Source organism: Festucalex cinctus, chromosome 4, assembly GCF_051991245.1.
Source record: "Festucalex cinctus isolate MCC-2025b chromosome 4, RoL_Fcin_1.0, whole genome shotgun sequence".
Lineage (NCBI taxonomy): Eukaryota > Metazoa > Chordata > Actinopteri > Syngnathiformes > Syngnathidae > Festucalex > Festucalex cinctus.
Window position 1 is genome coordinate 12,540,077 of NC_135414.1, and position 16,995 is coordinate 12,557,071.

Genomic DNA, 16,995 nt, shown 5'->3' on the forward strand with positions numbered 1-16,995 from the left:
ATCATTAATCATTTACATATTCATATAATGTGTGTATGCCAGTGAGCATGCAAAATTCAGTACAGAACCATTACTAAAAAGTGTCTGAGCCTATTTTTATGCACATATTTTTTTGCAGTCATGAAAAGAGATTGGACTTACAGATCTTGTGTTTCCCTTTCATTGGGAATTTCACCAGCAGCTCCTGGGGGTTAGTGCAGATGAAGACGAATGGGGAAGCAGACTCTTCACATGTACTGGGGTACTGTGGGTAGAAATGGAGAGACATAGCATTTAAATGTTGACTGAGAATGACCTTATTTTTTGTAGGATGTTGAACTGTGGTCCCCAGTAAGATTGTAATGAATCATTCAGTGTTATGCACATCATAACAGCTGATATATGCCTACCAGAATTTTATGCACTGTAATATGTAGGCAAACGTGGGAATAAGACATGTATTAAAAAAAAAAACAACACCAACCAGGAAACGAATCTTTTTTAGATTTTTTTTTCTTAATTTATTGAACATATAAACAGATGAACAGCAAAGATAAGGAAAAAGCAAAAACAAAACAACAACAATCAAAAGAGAAGAAAATCCCAATAAAATAATCATTCAATCAATCATAACTTACATGTTCAAAAGGGAGTAGGAAGAAGTTAGAAACGTATCTAGTCCTACCCCTTTTACTAAATATATTTAAACTTATTTCATTATTAATACAATTTTAATTTACTATTATTAAAAAAATAATAATAATAATAATAAATGAAATATATAACCCAAGTTATATATATACACAAGTGCACTTAAACATATTCACATTTACCAAAAACATATATACATAAATTTACTAAACATATACCATAATACCTATCTAGATCATTTAGATTCAGCCATAAATCAATTAACTTACTGTGTGCAAAACAAATTTGTAATAATGAGAAGTTTTGCTGAGACCAACAGACAAAGGGAAACTATTTATCCATGTGTTATTGGTTGATCTCTTAGGTGAGAGTAGAGAATTGACTGACACAGTGACAAAGGAGTCATCTTTTCCATCACTGGCAGCCAATGTCTCTCAGCTCATCCAATTTCCCCCGGCACTATCAGATAGTGCCCATGATTGCATCGAGGAAGCCAAGAAGCGGCTCTCTTCCTGACAGCATGCTTGCAGTCCCCCACACCTCCCCTCTCACTTAATCACAGCTTCTCTATCTCCCTCAAAGGAGCACTGAAGGTTGTGACAAATTTGGGGCTTTTAGGGGAGATCAGCAGAGTCAGTAACCCAGCCATATGGTCTCTGACAAACTGGGAAACGATGATAGAGATATTCATTTCAGATTACAGCCCGTGACCGCCGAACAGAGTGCAAAACACAAGTGAGAAAATATGTAAACACTCGAGTAGGCAAAGATAGATGGTGACCAGAGTTGAGTCCTTTGTGTCTCCTTCATCCTATAGCACATTCCAATTAAATGAGGGTCTTGTAGTCAAGTACACTGTTATCAGGTTCGAACATTTCTAACAGACCTTGAGTAAATTGATGTGTTTTTTAAAGAGGTTCTAAAAGGTGAAGGTTGTGAGACTACAACGAAATAGGTTGGTTATAATTTGTTTTTAGTGGCAACAAATTATTCAAAGATACGGTCAAATTAACCCATTTAAAAGTAGACCTGATTACATATATATATATAGGGGGCTGAACGATTATGGAAAACAATCAAATGGTGATTGTGATATCATGTGTGATTATTTTTTTCAAGGTCCTTTTCAATTATTATTATTTTTTACCCAACAAAAAGTTAATTATAATAAACAATATCAGAGCTATTATATATTACAGGATCGTAAGATAAAGGCAAATGAAAGCTTTTAATCTCAGTTTTTTTCTACTAGTTACAATTTACCACTCAACATATCCAACTTTTCATGTTGCGTGAAACATGACATGTAAACACTGTATTTATAAATAAATTCAGTATACATATTTAAAAAATAAAAATAAAACTTAGCGATCTTCAGTCACTAAACTCACACATGCTAATGTGTAGGCAAAGTAAAATTATACCCGTTTATATGACGTAACATCTCCGATTTGATTTAAAAAAAAACACTAGCATTCTGTAGCAATCCTTGTGGGTGGGTCGCGGGTTGGGTAGTTTCCCATGGTCTAGACGGTCGGTGAAGGCAACACAGGATTTGTTTTGGTAAGCTAAGCGCGTTCGGAGCTGTTGTGTTCTGGCCTGGCTGCGGCCGACAGTTCATGCAAACTGTCATTAAAGAGTTGTTGTTTGTTCACCGCTTGGCCTATTTAGCTCACCAACGCTGCAATACATGTACATTTACAAAAAATTATTGAGTAACTCGTTATATTACGTCGTTGTTGACTAAATGTAATATATTACTGAAACACATTACTTTTGAAACGCGTTATCCCCAACACTGGTGGACACTGACTGTGGTCGTTTATCGCCAGACAGAGAGGTAGTTGAAATGCGCAAATGGCGCGGTGCTGCTCGGCGGGGTTGTGGCAGAGAGGGGAACTACGGTAAAGTACTGACCCGTAATGTTTGATGTGTACCGTAATGTCTGATGTGGCAAAAGCGTGAAAGGAACCAGTACAAGCAGTAAGCTAGCTGTCACGCCGTCACCGGCGTGACGGCCCATGCTTTTATTTTTATAGTCATGTTTCCTGTTTTATTTTGAAAGTTCTAACTCTCCTCTCACCCCAGGTCACTTGCTCTTCCTGCAGCTTGCTAATTACCGGTCCCCGCCCATGATTACCACCACCTGCCACCAATCAAGCCACAATAAAAGCCACCTGCATTCTCCCCTCCGGTTGCCGAAGTGTCACACACAGTCAGTGCATGGAAGCGTCCCACAGTCCTCGAGTCCTTGTTCCCGGTGCCTTGTTGTCTTGTCTTGCCTTGTTTTTGTGCCTTGTCCTCCCCAGCGGAGCGCCTTTAGTTACCCCTTTTGCCTTGAGCCTTTTTCCTCCCTAGCGGAGCGCCTTTTGTTGTCCCCTATACCTTTTGCCTGTTTTTTCCTCCCCAGTGGAGCGTTTTTAGTTCTCCACTTTTTGATTCCCCTTTCTCCTCTCAGTGTGAGAGGAGACAGCTGCTGACCGGCAATAAACCTGTTGCCTTTGTGGCCTACCTTTATCCTGCGTCTGGGTCCTACCTCTCCTCGTCGTGACACTAGCAACAATTTCTTTATTTCAAAACAAATGACTACGTTTGGCCATAATCATGTCAAAACTTCAATTAGTGCTTCGTTCCCCGCAACCATCAACCTACATCTCGCTAAAGTATATTTTATTTCTCTCTGCCTTTACTTCCAACCCCCCTTGGCTCCCTTGTCCAATCAAAAATCACACGCCGTCACCTTCATGACTTTAAAAATTCGAAAATGACCAAACTCATTAACTATCTGCTTAACGCAACCGCAGGCTTGCAACAATATTGAATGAATATTTCATGTACCACCAGAGAGAGCCCACAGGGCCCTATTTTTGTGGCAAGTCCAAGTCTAGTACAAAGCGCAGTCTAACTGCAGATAGGTGGAGATTTCTTTCTCGAGATATTTTTGAGGACGTGCAAAATTAGAAACGGGCACTTCCCCCATTGTTGGCGGCTAATGGACACGGCCTTTCTCATTACTTCTAAATCCTACACAGGAGAGGCGCATGGTCTACATGGCGGAAGCAAAAACTGACTTGCCGGAGTCCATGTAGGAGACTGACGCGCACAAAGTACGTTTTAAGGAACTACAAAATACTAAGGGACTACCAGTGTTAAATGCAGTCAATAATTCGGGTTAAGGTCAGAATTTCAGTTTCTGAAACATTCGAGCAAACTCGTTTACATGCAGAGTTGCTCCCATGTATGTGGTCATTTGTGCTCGATTGGAATACTCCATTGGATCTTGATGCGCAGACGTCATTACGGAAAGAGACATCATTTCCGCTTTTAACTTTCTACATTCAATAAACTACATTATATTCATGTCACTCACCACGCTAAATAAAGTAGTCGGTTTCCTCCTCACTCCAGAAGTGTGGTTCCTTGCTGCTTCGTCATGTTTGTTTACCCTTGCTTGAGTATTTCCGGTGGGTTACACGGCAGAAGCACGGACTTATATAGTCGTATATATGCGTGAATAGACACAAACTGTAGCATTTTCGCCATAGAGGCACAGAATAACGTGAAAATACCGCGGAGAAATCTCTTTTAGAGAGTCGACGGAGCTGTGCATACAAGTCATTACCACAAAGACCAAGATTCCTTGTGGATTCGAAGAAGCGAAGAACAAAGTAAAATAGAGCCCATCCGCACAGCGAAAAACAATGCGCCATTAAATCGAGGTATTCTGAATGTGCTTATATGAGCAAGAATTTGGGTTATGAAAGGGGTATCCCAGGATTCTTACTCGAATTTTTAAAAACCCGAATAAGAGCATATTCGGGTTATTTCGCGTGTTTACATGGCCTTACAAAATTTTGGTGACCTCGTGTTACACCCGCCCTTCCAATCCTCCCATAGCTGTACCGTGGCCTAGGGGGATGATTTTAAAACTATAATAAAGACTATAATAACAATCTGTCTGTTTGTACCTGGATCAAATTCACCGGTCATGTTAAACCATCCGCACCACAACTTAGACCTACTTTCAGTCATGAAATTGTCAGATACTTCCGAGACATGAACAAGAAAACGTCTTTGGTCCACTGGGACGCCCAGCATGGTGCAGCGCAGTCTGCCAAATTCCTAAACAAGCTGAACGAGTTTTGAGCAGCCCAAAAATCAAGATGTGCCAGTTATTATGCCAGGACACACGTGGGCTATCTTCGAAAAGAATGAGGAAAACAAAATGGTGCATTGTTTTAAATTCAGATGAAACCAGCCAAGCAGTAGAAAAAGAGTGTTCCTGTGAACCCCCTCCCCTTGAGTTGACTACTTTTTTATCCTCCATTAGCCAATTAGCATTTAGAGCCATTGAATGTGCTACTTTGCCTCACTACCTCCCCCCATCTAGTTGTTTCAATCTCATGTTAATCAAAAGGGCACTTAACATTGTGGTTGAGTGACAAGACGCTTTGCTAAAGCACTCCATATTCATCAGGAAGGATCTAACGGAGTGAAATAAGACTTGCTTACAAATTCAATTGATGTTGCTAGAAACACAGCCACGCACGCTCCCCCACACACAGACTCACAAATGCACACACACCAATAGGATATTAACTAGATTCTCATGAAAAGACTGCTGGTGAGGATAACTGCCAGATTAAATTAATTTATAGGCGATCCAACTCCAAGTGGCAGTTCCTCAAATAACTAATGTCTGTCTGAGGGTATTTTAGGTTGTGGCAACAAAAATCTGAGGCTGTGCGGTCTTTGTGACATGAGCATTAAAAATGCATGCCTTGAGTTTTACCACGGATTACAGATGATTCTCTGCTAAATAAAGCTATGTGATTCATGATGGTTATGCAGGCGTAAACATACATTTTACAATTTAACAACGGTGAATAAAAGATGATATATACCAACAATACTAAGTAGAAAGAAAAGTTAAATGTAATAAAACTTCACAAAATCAAGATAAAGTTTACTCATACCTTCAATGACAAAATTTCACTTGGATTATTCCATAAAGCATAGAGTAGCAACCCCAAAAGACAATTCACTAGCCTTTTAAAAATGATAGATGTTACATGTGGCACTGGTAAATGGAAAATGAGTCATTTAGAAATGACAGCAGATAAGTTTTCATCTAAAGGTTCAAATACTGTGTGGAAATGAGGAACATGTGCCTGCATGTTTGGTCTGGGTATGCGCCAATACATTACAGCCAAATCACGAAAGGCAGAAAAACAAAACTGTAGCATTCCAGTTAGCCTAATAGCATACATAATTACCAAAATTATTGAAAAATAACTTTTACAATATTAATGACGAATGTGCTCCCTAAAAATAGTGTGTGCTATTTGTCAGAGTAGATAGTCATCCAATTTATGCTGGAGTCTTGTGTTATTTGTTGCAATTATGCTATTATGCTGCTAATTATGCTATTAAGCTATGTTTATCGCAACGCTCGCCCAGCAGGTGCACATGTATTTCACCATTATACTATATAGTCGCAAGTCAAATGACATTTTCTTTGTATAACACACGAAAACAAATGGGGCTCAAAAAACACTTTCAGTTGATGCTCATGTGTAGACAGTCCGCAAATGCTACAGCTTTAATAAGTGTAAAGCATTTTCAGTATTTTTTTTCTTTTTTTTTCTTTTTTTTTTTTTTTTTACATATTGTCGCCTTGAGGGTTTGTTTTCTCACAGATACAAACATAAATTGTTGTTGCTTAATGGTTGTCGTGTAGATGAAGCGTAATACTCTACCAAGGTACCAGTACTTAGCAAGGTTTAGCCTGGGCATTGTTTAATCAAGGTTTATTGTGTTTAGTGTGTGTGTGTGTGTGTGTGTCTCTGTCTAAAATACCACGGGTCAGTAACAACCTGGCTCTTTACAAAAGTAGAAAATCCACAGTCAATTTTTTGAGGCAAGGAAGACAAACTTTGAGTCCGTGCATGTCAAGTAACAGATCAACAAGCTAACAGTGTATCCTCTCCCAGCTTTCTACAATGTCTCTCTCTCTGACTCCACTCAGCTGCTGTCAGCAATTAAGGGCAGCAGAAACAAGTAATCTCCTTCTGGGCGACAGGGCCAGACCAGAACAGGCATGTGGAGAGGGTTATGCTGCAGAGGGGGAGGGGAGGAAGTGGCAGTGGTGTGTGTGTGTGCGTGCATGTGTGGTTGGCCCCAGCCAGGCATTGCTTGGCTGCACACAATCTCAGCCCAATAAAAAGGCCTTCATTGGCAGGGAGCAAGTGAGCCAGACGGGCTGGGAGCATGTGGCTTTTAAAAATGAGTAGGGCGGATTGAAGCAGGAAGGAGGGTGGGAGTGGGGAGAATAAAGAGACAGGGAACTAGAGAGTAAACATACAGAATGTGATATGGTGAGAAGGACAGAAAATAAGAGGAAAGGTTGGCGAGGAGGTTGAAACAAAAAGGCAGATGTTGATGAATACTAGACTAAATATATTGAGTCTTCCTTGAAGCACTACTTAACCAGTCCTGTCAAGGTTGTTTTTCACCCGGGGTGGGAGAAACAGATGGGTAGACTGAGATATGAGCTACATGTGGGAGGTGAAAAGGTGTTGTTGGGAACTGTGCGCAATTGTACGCCAAATGTTCTTTAATCTATCATGTTCGGTAAGCAACACAAGCTTTTTCTTTGCATTCATTAACCCTTCTAACAGAACACAGCTGCCCTCAGGAAAACTTCACTGTAACTGCTGTTTATGTCATTGCACGCTATAACATGATTATTTGTGTTTCCATAGCTGCAAAAGATCAGCGTACAGTGCAACAAGCAAACCCAGAGTGCTTGTACCATAAGCATGAAAAGGGATACTTGATTTGTCTTATTTTATATTTCTTTCAAATATATTTGTGTCTTAGTCTTGTTTTTATTGGTAAATAGTGTGTATTATTCTCTGAAAGACTTTAGAGCTACTCCAAAATAAGGCTACTTCAATCTGAATAGGCATTTAATTGCAAATCATTCCTCTGTAATGAATCTCAAGCACAAGTTGGATGTGATGCACGGTGATAATTAAAAATTAAACAGTCCCTCACCGACAGAATCAACTGGTGTCAATTTGGAGAATGAACATTAATTATCAGGAGTCTCACAGACCAGCTTCAGAAATTTTGCATTTTTAATAACCTGACCAGAGATGGTAAAATGGAACCATCTTTATTAGGAACTTTTATTACTGTGCACGTGTCCTTCTGTTCACATGCTAAACTAAGAGACGCTCCTTCAAAATTAAGCTTCTTTGCAACTTAAATGACATTTCACTCCACAAAAGGCATACATACATTTGTGACCGGCTCTGGCAAAAGGGTCATCATGTGCCAAAGAAATAACATAAAAAAAAATAAAAAATAAAATAAAAACTGAGATATTCATATATTCGAACTGAAAATCAGGTTTGAAGTTTTGGTACTTGCATCTTTCAAATGTCCATAGTAACCAGTACCTCGGAAAAAAGATATTAACCTGAAATTTTCAGAAACAGTTAAAATATGGAAAGTCAATTCCAATTGCAGGTAAGGCCATCATCTGAGATTTGAACCCTTTAAAACTTTAGGAAACTTGACCTCCCAACAGATGACATTAGCCGCAACTGTGAAGATAACATTAAGCTTACAATTAATCTTTTGCAGCATTGGCCAAGGTTTGGTTATTTTATTGTTGCTCCTTGTAGTATTTTCTTGCTTAAATGAGGTCATATTACCGCAGTGCGAAATTTTAATTTAATAATTTTATGTCAATGAAAAGATTATTTGCGTTTTGGTGTGGCCTGTGACAAGTTTATGGATGTTTTGTCTCAAATGCATTTGGTCACAAAAAGAAAATGAAAATGTTTTGATGGTTTAACAGATTTTTTTCATTTGTATTGTTGATGTTTATTATTATTATTCATTATTATTATTATTATTATTATTATTGTTATTATTATTGTTGTCCCAACGTAATACATAGGAGCACAAGTCTCTCCAAATATTATGCGCTGCGTGCATTTTGGAGCGGGCTGAGTGGAGACTCGCTTGGAAAGAACCATCGCGTTCACTTTCCATCCTCAAATTTAATATTTTACAGATCATATTTGATTGTAACTTCATCCCACTTAAAAGAGCATAAAATTAACATTTGTGGTGATATTCTGCGACTCGATGTAGATGGTTCATTCGTGACGCGTCAAAGTGGTCTTTCATAGACGTGGCGACATCGAGGATTGATAAAAACAATTCATATGTAGTAAATTTACAATACATTAATAGATTGGCCTACATTACCACATACACGGCATTTCACTTTTACACTTTTCCGAGACGATGTCGTGTCACTTTAGGGTGCAGGTGCAGTGTTTCCCCACAGATTAGAAGTCTGCTCTAGCCGCGGCGTTTACCGATGATGATGCGCGCTTCTACAATACAAGGGTTATTCGAGGCAGGTTTCCGAGACACGTTGCTAGCTAAAGTCGGCTAATAAACATGCTGGCTAACGATGCAGTTGTCCTAATAATTGTGAATTTTCATACACTTCTACTACAATTTTAACTTTGTGCTGCTGGGAAATGAAAATAGAGACCTCAAGGAGGCTATTTGTGGAGAAATCTCAAAATCGACATTTTTGAACCCCTGCTCTATTATGCTCAGTTACGCGAGTTGTTACTTAGCGACATCTGGACCATTTTGCCAGAGTGGGTCACATTTAGATTTACTCAGTGCTTTCAACGTGTGGTGCCACACGAGTGGTAGGTGGAATTTCTCTGGTGGTACATGAACAAACACATTGGGTTGAACCACAGTGGCTTAAAATGATTAACTTTAGTTTAGTTTAGTTGTATTTAACTTTTAAATATAACATATTTGCAAGTTCATCTTTTAGAACCGTTTGCTTTCAAACAATTATCCATCATTTCATTTTCTCTACCGTTCACCATACAAAATGTTACAGTGCCTTACACTAATATTGAATATAACTGCGGGCCTATAGAAATTCACTTCCAGAAAGGTTTGTCTGAATTTCCATGTTTGATATGATGGCAGGACCATTACCAAAACACAGTTATTGCAGTATAGGATTAAGTAATTCTGCAAAGTGGCCTAAATTACACAAGTCACCTTTTTGTCAAAATTGCATAAGTAATTACGGATGGGGTGACTGAAGCTACGAGGTAGATTTGTCTCATGTTTGCCTTGGGCCACCAAATGACTAGCTGCAGCTCTGGGCTGAGCAAGTGATGCCAAAGTTTTACAAGTGGTTCGTGCATTGATGAAGGCAGCTAGCAGCTGCGAGAACAAATGTGAATTGCATGACACATTGACAAACAACACATCATACGTACGTCATGGCAATAAGCTTCAATTCGGTGAGAGAACGGCACACACGCACGCACACGCCCACACGCTTACACCAGAATGAACGTGCACAGGAAAGGATTTTGACGTGGCCGATTTGATCTTAATTTGCCACTGGTGAAGTGACGAGTGGTCAGCATGAACATGGAACAATGCCATGTCTGCAAATGTTGTGTTGTCAAATATTACAATTATCCATCCATCCATTTTCGTAACCGCTTGCTCCTCACAAGGGTCACGGGGGTGCTGGAGCCTATCTCAGCTGACTTCGGGCAGTAGGCAGGGTACACCCTGAACTGGTTGCCAGCCAATCGCAGACGTCGCAATCATCTAGCATTTTTACTTGTTTTCAACCCATTTGAGACATTTTATTAGCCATGATTTTTTAAATACGCAGAACAACAGAGTTAATGTTTGGTGAGTTCCATAACATTATATAGATAATCCATAAAAACTGATAGCTCTATATATGGTGTTTAAGGAAAGAAATAATTTTGTTGTTTGAGCTTTGTTGGTCATTATGGTGTACTTGGAGAACTGAGACTTTATGAGGAAGCACTTGATGTAAAATATTTATATACTTGTTTATCATTGATAAACAAAGACTCGGGTTTGAGTCCATGCTCCGGCCTTCCTGGGTGGAGTTTGCATGTTCTCCCCATGCCTGCGTGGGTCTTCTCCAACTATTCCGGTTTCCTCCAACATTCCAAAGACATGCATAGCAGGTTAATTGGGCGCTCCGAATTATAATATATGAGAATACACTTCAACATAACATGAAAATTCCTGTGGAAAAAAATACCGCTATGTGCAATTCTGTACAATCAACTCCAAGAGTCTGAATGATTTATAGAGAAATGGACAGTGTAATTATAATGTGGAATGCTGAGCCCATGTTCTGCTGGAAAAGGTATTATAATCAAGTGTCTGCGTTTTTGTTTGCATAACAATTCAGCTCTGGGAGAATTTTGGTTAAAAGCCAGCCACAGATTAGCCCTTCAGCTAGCACTAGTGCTGACAGGTGCAGTAAAGCCATGTGGTTTCACAAAGAGATTCACACAGACTTTCTTGCACAGCTCACTTCTACTTTCCCAGCCATGTTTATGACTTCACCTCCTGCGGTGGCCCTCTGGCAAGAAGCAAACAAGACTGCCTGACAACAGTGTAAGCTTTTGAGTCTCCAAGAGGTAACTGTGGGAACTTTCAAGTAGAGAACATTCTCTCTTTCAGTCATTCTGTTTTCCAAGCGTTGAAATGATTAAATTATGAAGAAAAGATTGTATCGCAAGACTATAAATAAAATCGATAAAATCAAACTGCACAGCTGGCACACTGGTTTCCTGTACTACACATACTTACACAGAGCTTCTAAACCATGACTTAAAAGAGAAGAATCCAGGGAAATAAAGTCCTTAATACATTTCAGTTTCCACCAAATCTTTTCTTTTTAGAAATAAGAGGCACAAACCCAACAACTCCGAGTGTAGCACAGGTGCTGCCAGCAAAAAAGCTCTCACGTAACCCAAAGTAGCAAAGCGTTTCACAGCAGGTGTACAATTTCATAACATAGAAGTTGAGATGGACTGGGGAGTTTATGAATATGCCAGTCTCTTAAGGGGAATAGTTGCTTTGAAATTCAGTCACAGCCTTCCCATGTGTGTTCACTCAAACTGGAAATGTAACTTTGAAGGCAACCATGGGAGGAATTTAGAAGAAAGCTCATCCTTGATTTCTTGAAATCCTACTGAGGGCAACTTTAACATTTCCATATAACCACAGGCTTAGTTCCATGCCTGTAGTCATCTGCTTTCAGCTAAAACAGCTTCCACTTTTCTATTAAGGTTTTGGTGCATAATTAGTGCCGTGTTTGTAGCATTGACTCACAATTACTACACTGTAGTTCATCACAAAGGATTTTGATAGGGTTGAGGTCAGGGCTCTATGTTGGCCAGTCAGGTTTGTCCTCAAACCCCAAAAAGCATGCCTCTATGGACCTTGATTTGTGTCTTTGCACTATTCAGCAAATGCAATGGATTCTTAAAAGATAGATATATTGTGAAGTGATTCTGTCGATTAACCAGTTTTAGCATTTGTTGGTATTTCCTTTAATAGTTAAAGTAGCACTAAGGAACTTTTCAACCTTAAGAAAATATTTTCGTAACTCTTCTGATGAAACATCTACTTAAAACTAGTTGAATGGTACCTTTACCATAGCCTGAGGGCGTCTGTATCATTTTTACTGGCACTAAGCAACTTTGAGGAGGATGGTAGGAACACTGCCACACAAAAAAAAAATACAAATGTGTTGACTGCTTTATGGCATACGTCAGTTCCCCCTTTCCCCATTTGCTACAAAGACGGAAGTCAATTTGAATGTTGCCGCATGATTACAGCTTTCCTGACAACGCTGCAAAACAATTGAAAGGTTTTGTCTGAGGAGACAGAAAAAAAAGAAAAGGGACTCAGATAAATGGACAGTCAAGGATCAACATTGGCCCGGATTTTTTCCAACTTGAAGGATGAAATGCATTTCAGTCTTCATTGAGATCCCAATGTATCCACATTTAATACAATTATACTATTTTAAGTTGAAGGAGGTTAGACAAGAAAATGCACCTGTATAATATCATTATAGTTGAATGTGGATTTAAAATACATAAAATAGTAAATGGACTGCCTTTCATATAGTGCTTTTAACTACGCCATATTGTGCCCAAAGCGCTATACAATGCCTCACATTCACCCATTCACACACAAGTGGTCGGCTGCTGCCACGAAGGTCCACTGGGAGCAAATCGGGGTCCAGTGTTTTGCTCAAGGACACTTTGACATCATCACCAGGGGTGAGGATCAAACCCACAACCTCACGGCTGGGGGTGGGAGACGACCACTCTACCACTGAGCCATGCCGCACCAAAATACATGGGGAAAACATTCATAAAGCTCCATAATTAAGATGCACATCATCAATTCATCTGCCATGAACAAAGTAAATATTTTGCACACAAAAGTGGTCATGATTTTAGACAAATAGTAATGGCAGAGTGAAGCTAAAAGTAAAGTGCCAGCATTAATCAAGTAGTTATGCTGAATCGCATTATTGCTGCGCACACCACCAGAATTTCAGTGGAAAGGGAATGATGTTGCATATAAATCAATATTCTCCTCCACAGACTGAGTCTGCAAAAGCATTTGATAGCATATTTGCCCACTGGAGCGTGGCAGGGGGCTTCTGCCTGATATGGTTCAATACACTCCCCAAAATATGAGTAGGAACATCAGGATATATTTGAAGCAAGGAGCAAGAAAAAAAATGGGCTTTTCAAATTAATCAATAATTCATAGGACAGCTTTAAAAACAATAATATTTCCTCATGGAGTAAATGGATTTGCAGCATGATACGTATTCACTGGCATTAGGCAGAAAAACCTTGTACCTAAAAAAACAAAACAACAACAACAACAACAAAACATCACTTTTCAGGAAAAGAAAAACACTATTTTTGGTGAGCCATTAACATAATAATGACAATAATAATAATAATAATAATAATGATAATTTGTAAAAATAAGATGAGGGGACTGGCCAATAGCAGAGATTAGTAATAAATAAATAAATAAACAAACAAACAAACAAACAAACAAACAAACAAATAAATAAATAACATTACCAAATTTGGACTTGCAGCAGTGATAGCTAGCTAGCTATAGCTAGAAAACGTATTCATTCCCAAGGGAAATCTACAGCCCCGGCAGTATCCACAATGAAAAGAATAAAACAAGGTCATACAGGCCTGAAGAGTTACTAGTCATGGTAAAAATATCCATCCATCAATCCATGATCTGAACCGCTTATCCTCAAGCAATTTAAAAAAAATAAAATCAACAAAGAATTGGTTCACTAGTCACTATGTTGTTTTTAACATTGTATTTGCATGTTTTTAAATGTTGTATTGTGACCTTGAGTGTCCAGACAGACGCCTATAAATAAAATTTACTATTATTATTATTATTATTATTATTATTACTTGGGCCCCCGTTCACACGAAAGGTTTCAGTGTATCCACACAAGTTTCTAACCCTTTGGGAAGCTCGTCCACACAGAGGCTCGGTTTCTGAGCTTGAAACCGATCACTTTTGAAACCAGGCTCCAGAGTGGAAAGATTTCAAAACGCGCCCCGTACGTTCCAATGTAGACACCATATGCAGGATAGTTACTCCTCCGGTGATAACATAATTCTCTCGTGTATGCGCACGAACATGCAACACACTCCAAAAAAGTTGGACGGGCAACTAACGACCACATATTTACTCTGAATGAAATGTCACATTTACAATCCTGACAAGTTTATTCACATGTATATAAAATTACAACAATAAACTCATTGCATCATACTTTCTCAAACTGAGCCACCCGTACCCTAGCAAAAAGAATCGTGATCACGCTGAATCAAATCGCTCCACTTTAAAATGAATCATCTGTATCAAGGTATGCGCTGAATCGGCTTTAATTGGAGAGATGTACTGTACACCCCTAATAAGAATGGTACAAATTGCCTGAGTCTGAGTGGCCTTATATTAGTGTCTAGACACAATTCAATAATTATATATATATATATATATATATATATATATATATATATATATATATATATATATATATATATATATATATATATATATATATTCTGTCAGAGATGAATAATGCTATAAGAATAAGTAGTCTACCTTGCAGCTCCCTTTTACATTGTATTCCTAGGGGGATGTTGCTGCGTCGACAAGTTCAAGTGACATTAAGAACAATCAGGTTTGTAATCTCTGACCCTGCAGTGGAAGAGACTCAGTTTCTAAATCGGAGTGCTAGGAGCTGCTATTTTGTTTTTGTGGTAAAATCGCTTAGACAGCTAAGGTGAAAACAAACTTGACACATGGTATCACATTTGACTGGCGACAAGCATAGCACTTTGGGGGAAAAGCAAACAAATGATGTTTACATTAAAATCTCTATGTCCTTGTAATGCCATATGATAGCATGGTTTCTTCTTGACTTCATTTAAATACAAACTTGTAGACTTCACCACACAAGATGCAAGCACAGTTATGGCCAGAGGAAAGGTCATTTGGAACCAGTGCAACAAACAACATTCTGTACATGGACAGAGGAAAGACAGCTGTCAAACATATTGACTCTAAGCTTCATTGCACATTTTTGGGAATTTGAGACTACATGTGGCAAGTTATTGAATTTGTCTTGGTATTTTATACACAGGGTTATGCCAAATGGACACACTATTTCAGAGAAATACGACATCCATTCAGGCATGCTTCATATTACTTATTAACAGTCTATGTTGGGAATTCAAATCTATTCAAGAACATGTTGGATTTCGCCTTTTGACAAATTAGGATTCAGAGATTATTTCAAGTTTGAGGTCTGGAAAGTAACATGACAAATTTGCTTTCTCACAGACTGAGAAGCAGTCATCCACTTTGTTACGCAAAAAAAAAAAAAAGAATTGGTTAAGTCAGAATTGAGAATGCTTTACACTTAACTGTCATTGTATTTCCTTGCAGGCATTCTTTTGCAACACGTTTACATCAAACGTGCAGACAAAAACCACTTCAGAAAAGACATTAAGCTCCAAATAGGAGTATCATTTCTGTCTTTCAAGTCAAAACAAATATGAAGCTGCTAAAAATCCTTGCATAAATTATCTGTATTATTGCTCCATTGATCAGTACATAGAAAAATGAGCATGTTTTATGATTTAAGCAGACAAAGAAATCCAAAGCTGTACATACAATGGAAAAGGGCTTCGGCGCCAATTACCCCAACTAAACAGCAGAAATTGACGCTCAGCGAAGTGGACTGAGGACAGCAGTGAAATTCGAAACAGTGCAGCAGACCATTTTTGTCAGCCAGATGGTTCTATGTATTTTTCATGCTGTCGGAAACCTGTGACTGTGGATTGCTTGCTTGTCATCCAGTGCCTGGGGACGATGGGCTGAATGCATTCTACACACAACTGCAGATTCATATGATGTTTGACCTCTCCGCTATGGCAAACTGCCCAGTAAGGAGTAGGGAGGAATGTGAGGGGGGAGCATGTTAGTGTGCCATTGAGGTTGTGCAGAGAGAGAGAGTGGGAGAAAGTGTGCATGTCTGTTGACAAAACAGAAATTGAATCCTCAGCAAAAGGACATTTACTCCTGGCCTGAAACCCATACTGTTGGATACAAAATTGGGGAAATATGAAGACAGAAAGGATTTACACAATGTTGCAAAGAAAGAAGGGGAGTGGAAAAAAAAAACAGCATTTACAGAGCAAGTTCAGTTCCGTTGGAATGCATCCAACATCCTAAGAGTCTTCTTTGTGAGTGCGTGCGTGTGTGTGTTTCCGTGTGGCTTTCTGGAAGGAAGGCTTTCAGCATATAAATATCACATTACCACACAAGGAAACGCAGGCATCACATTGAGATCCCAACCAGCCTAACAAGCAACGGAGCTCCACTCCAGAGGTTTAGAGGCAGAGCTAGTACAAATGGAATTCAACAGAAAATATCACTTCTGTAGCTGATAAGTGGCTAGGCTTGCAGCTACTGTATGCGAAGCGGTATGTAAGCCTAAGGTTTTCCTTATGCAGCATACAGTGGAAAAATAAAATATACATGTATGAAAATGCTACAGAAAAAGCTCAATACAATTCTACAATGAAACATCAACGAAGACTGTCACTCACTATCCAATCTTTTTGGAAGTGATTATCCTATCGACAATTCCATCCAAGAATTGGTAATCAGATGACGCTGCAACCATCGAAGAATGTTCTCCACAATTTCTGACAACTCTCACCAGAAAGTCAACACACCTTTGCACATCATTGCCAATAAGACAAAAGTTTGCTAAAGTTGTTGTAAAGTAACATTATAGCCATTTTATTTTTTAAATTTTTGGGGAGAAAAAAAAAAAAGATTCAGCTAGTGAGTGTTGAATCGGCACTTGTCTGCGCT

At 38.9% G+C, this 16,995-nt stretch overlaps 1 protein-coding gene across 3 annotated transcripts in view; it reads right to left on the reverse strand.

The window, feature by feature from the left end:
• The window catches only part of trip4 (thyroid hormone receptor interactor 4), an 83,446-nt gene that overhangs the window by 55,164 nt on the left and 11,287 nt on the right, over positions 1 to 16,995 (reverse strand). For all 3 annotated transcript variants that reach the window (XR_013283186.1, XM_077518970.1, XM_077518972.1), the window contains exon 12: positions 142 to 244. Coding sequence is in view for 2 of the 3 variants with exons in the window: in XM_077518970.1 (XP_077375096.1) it covers positions 142 to 244 (103 nt within the window). In the remaining variant the exon portion in view is untranslated. The remainder of the gene's footprint in view (positions 1 to 141; positions 245 to 16,995) is intronic.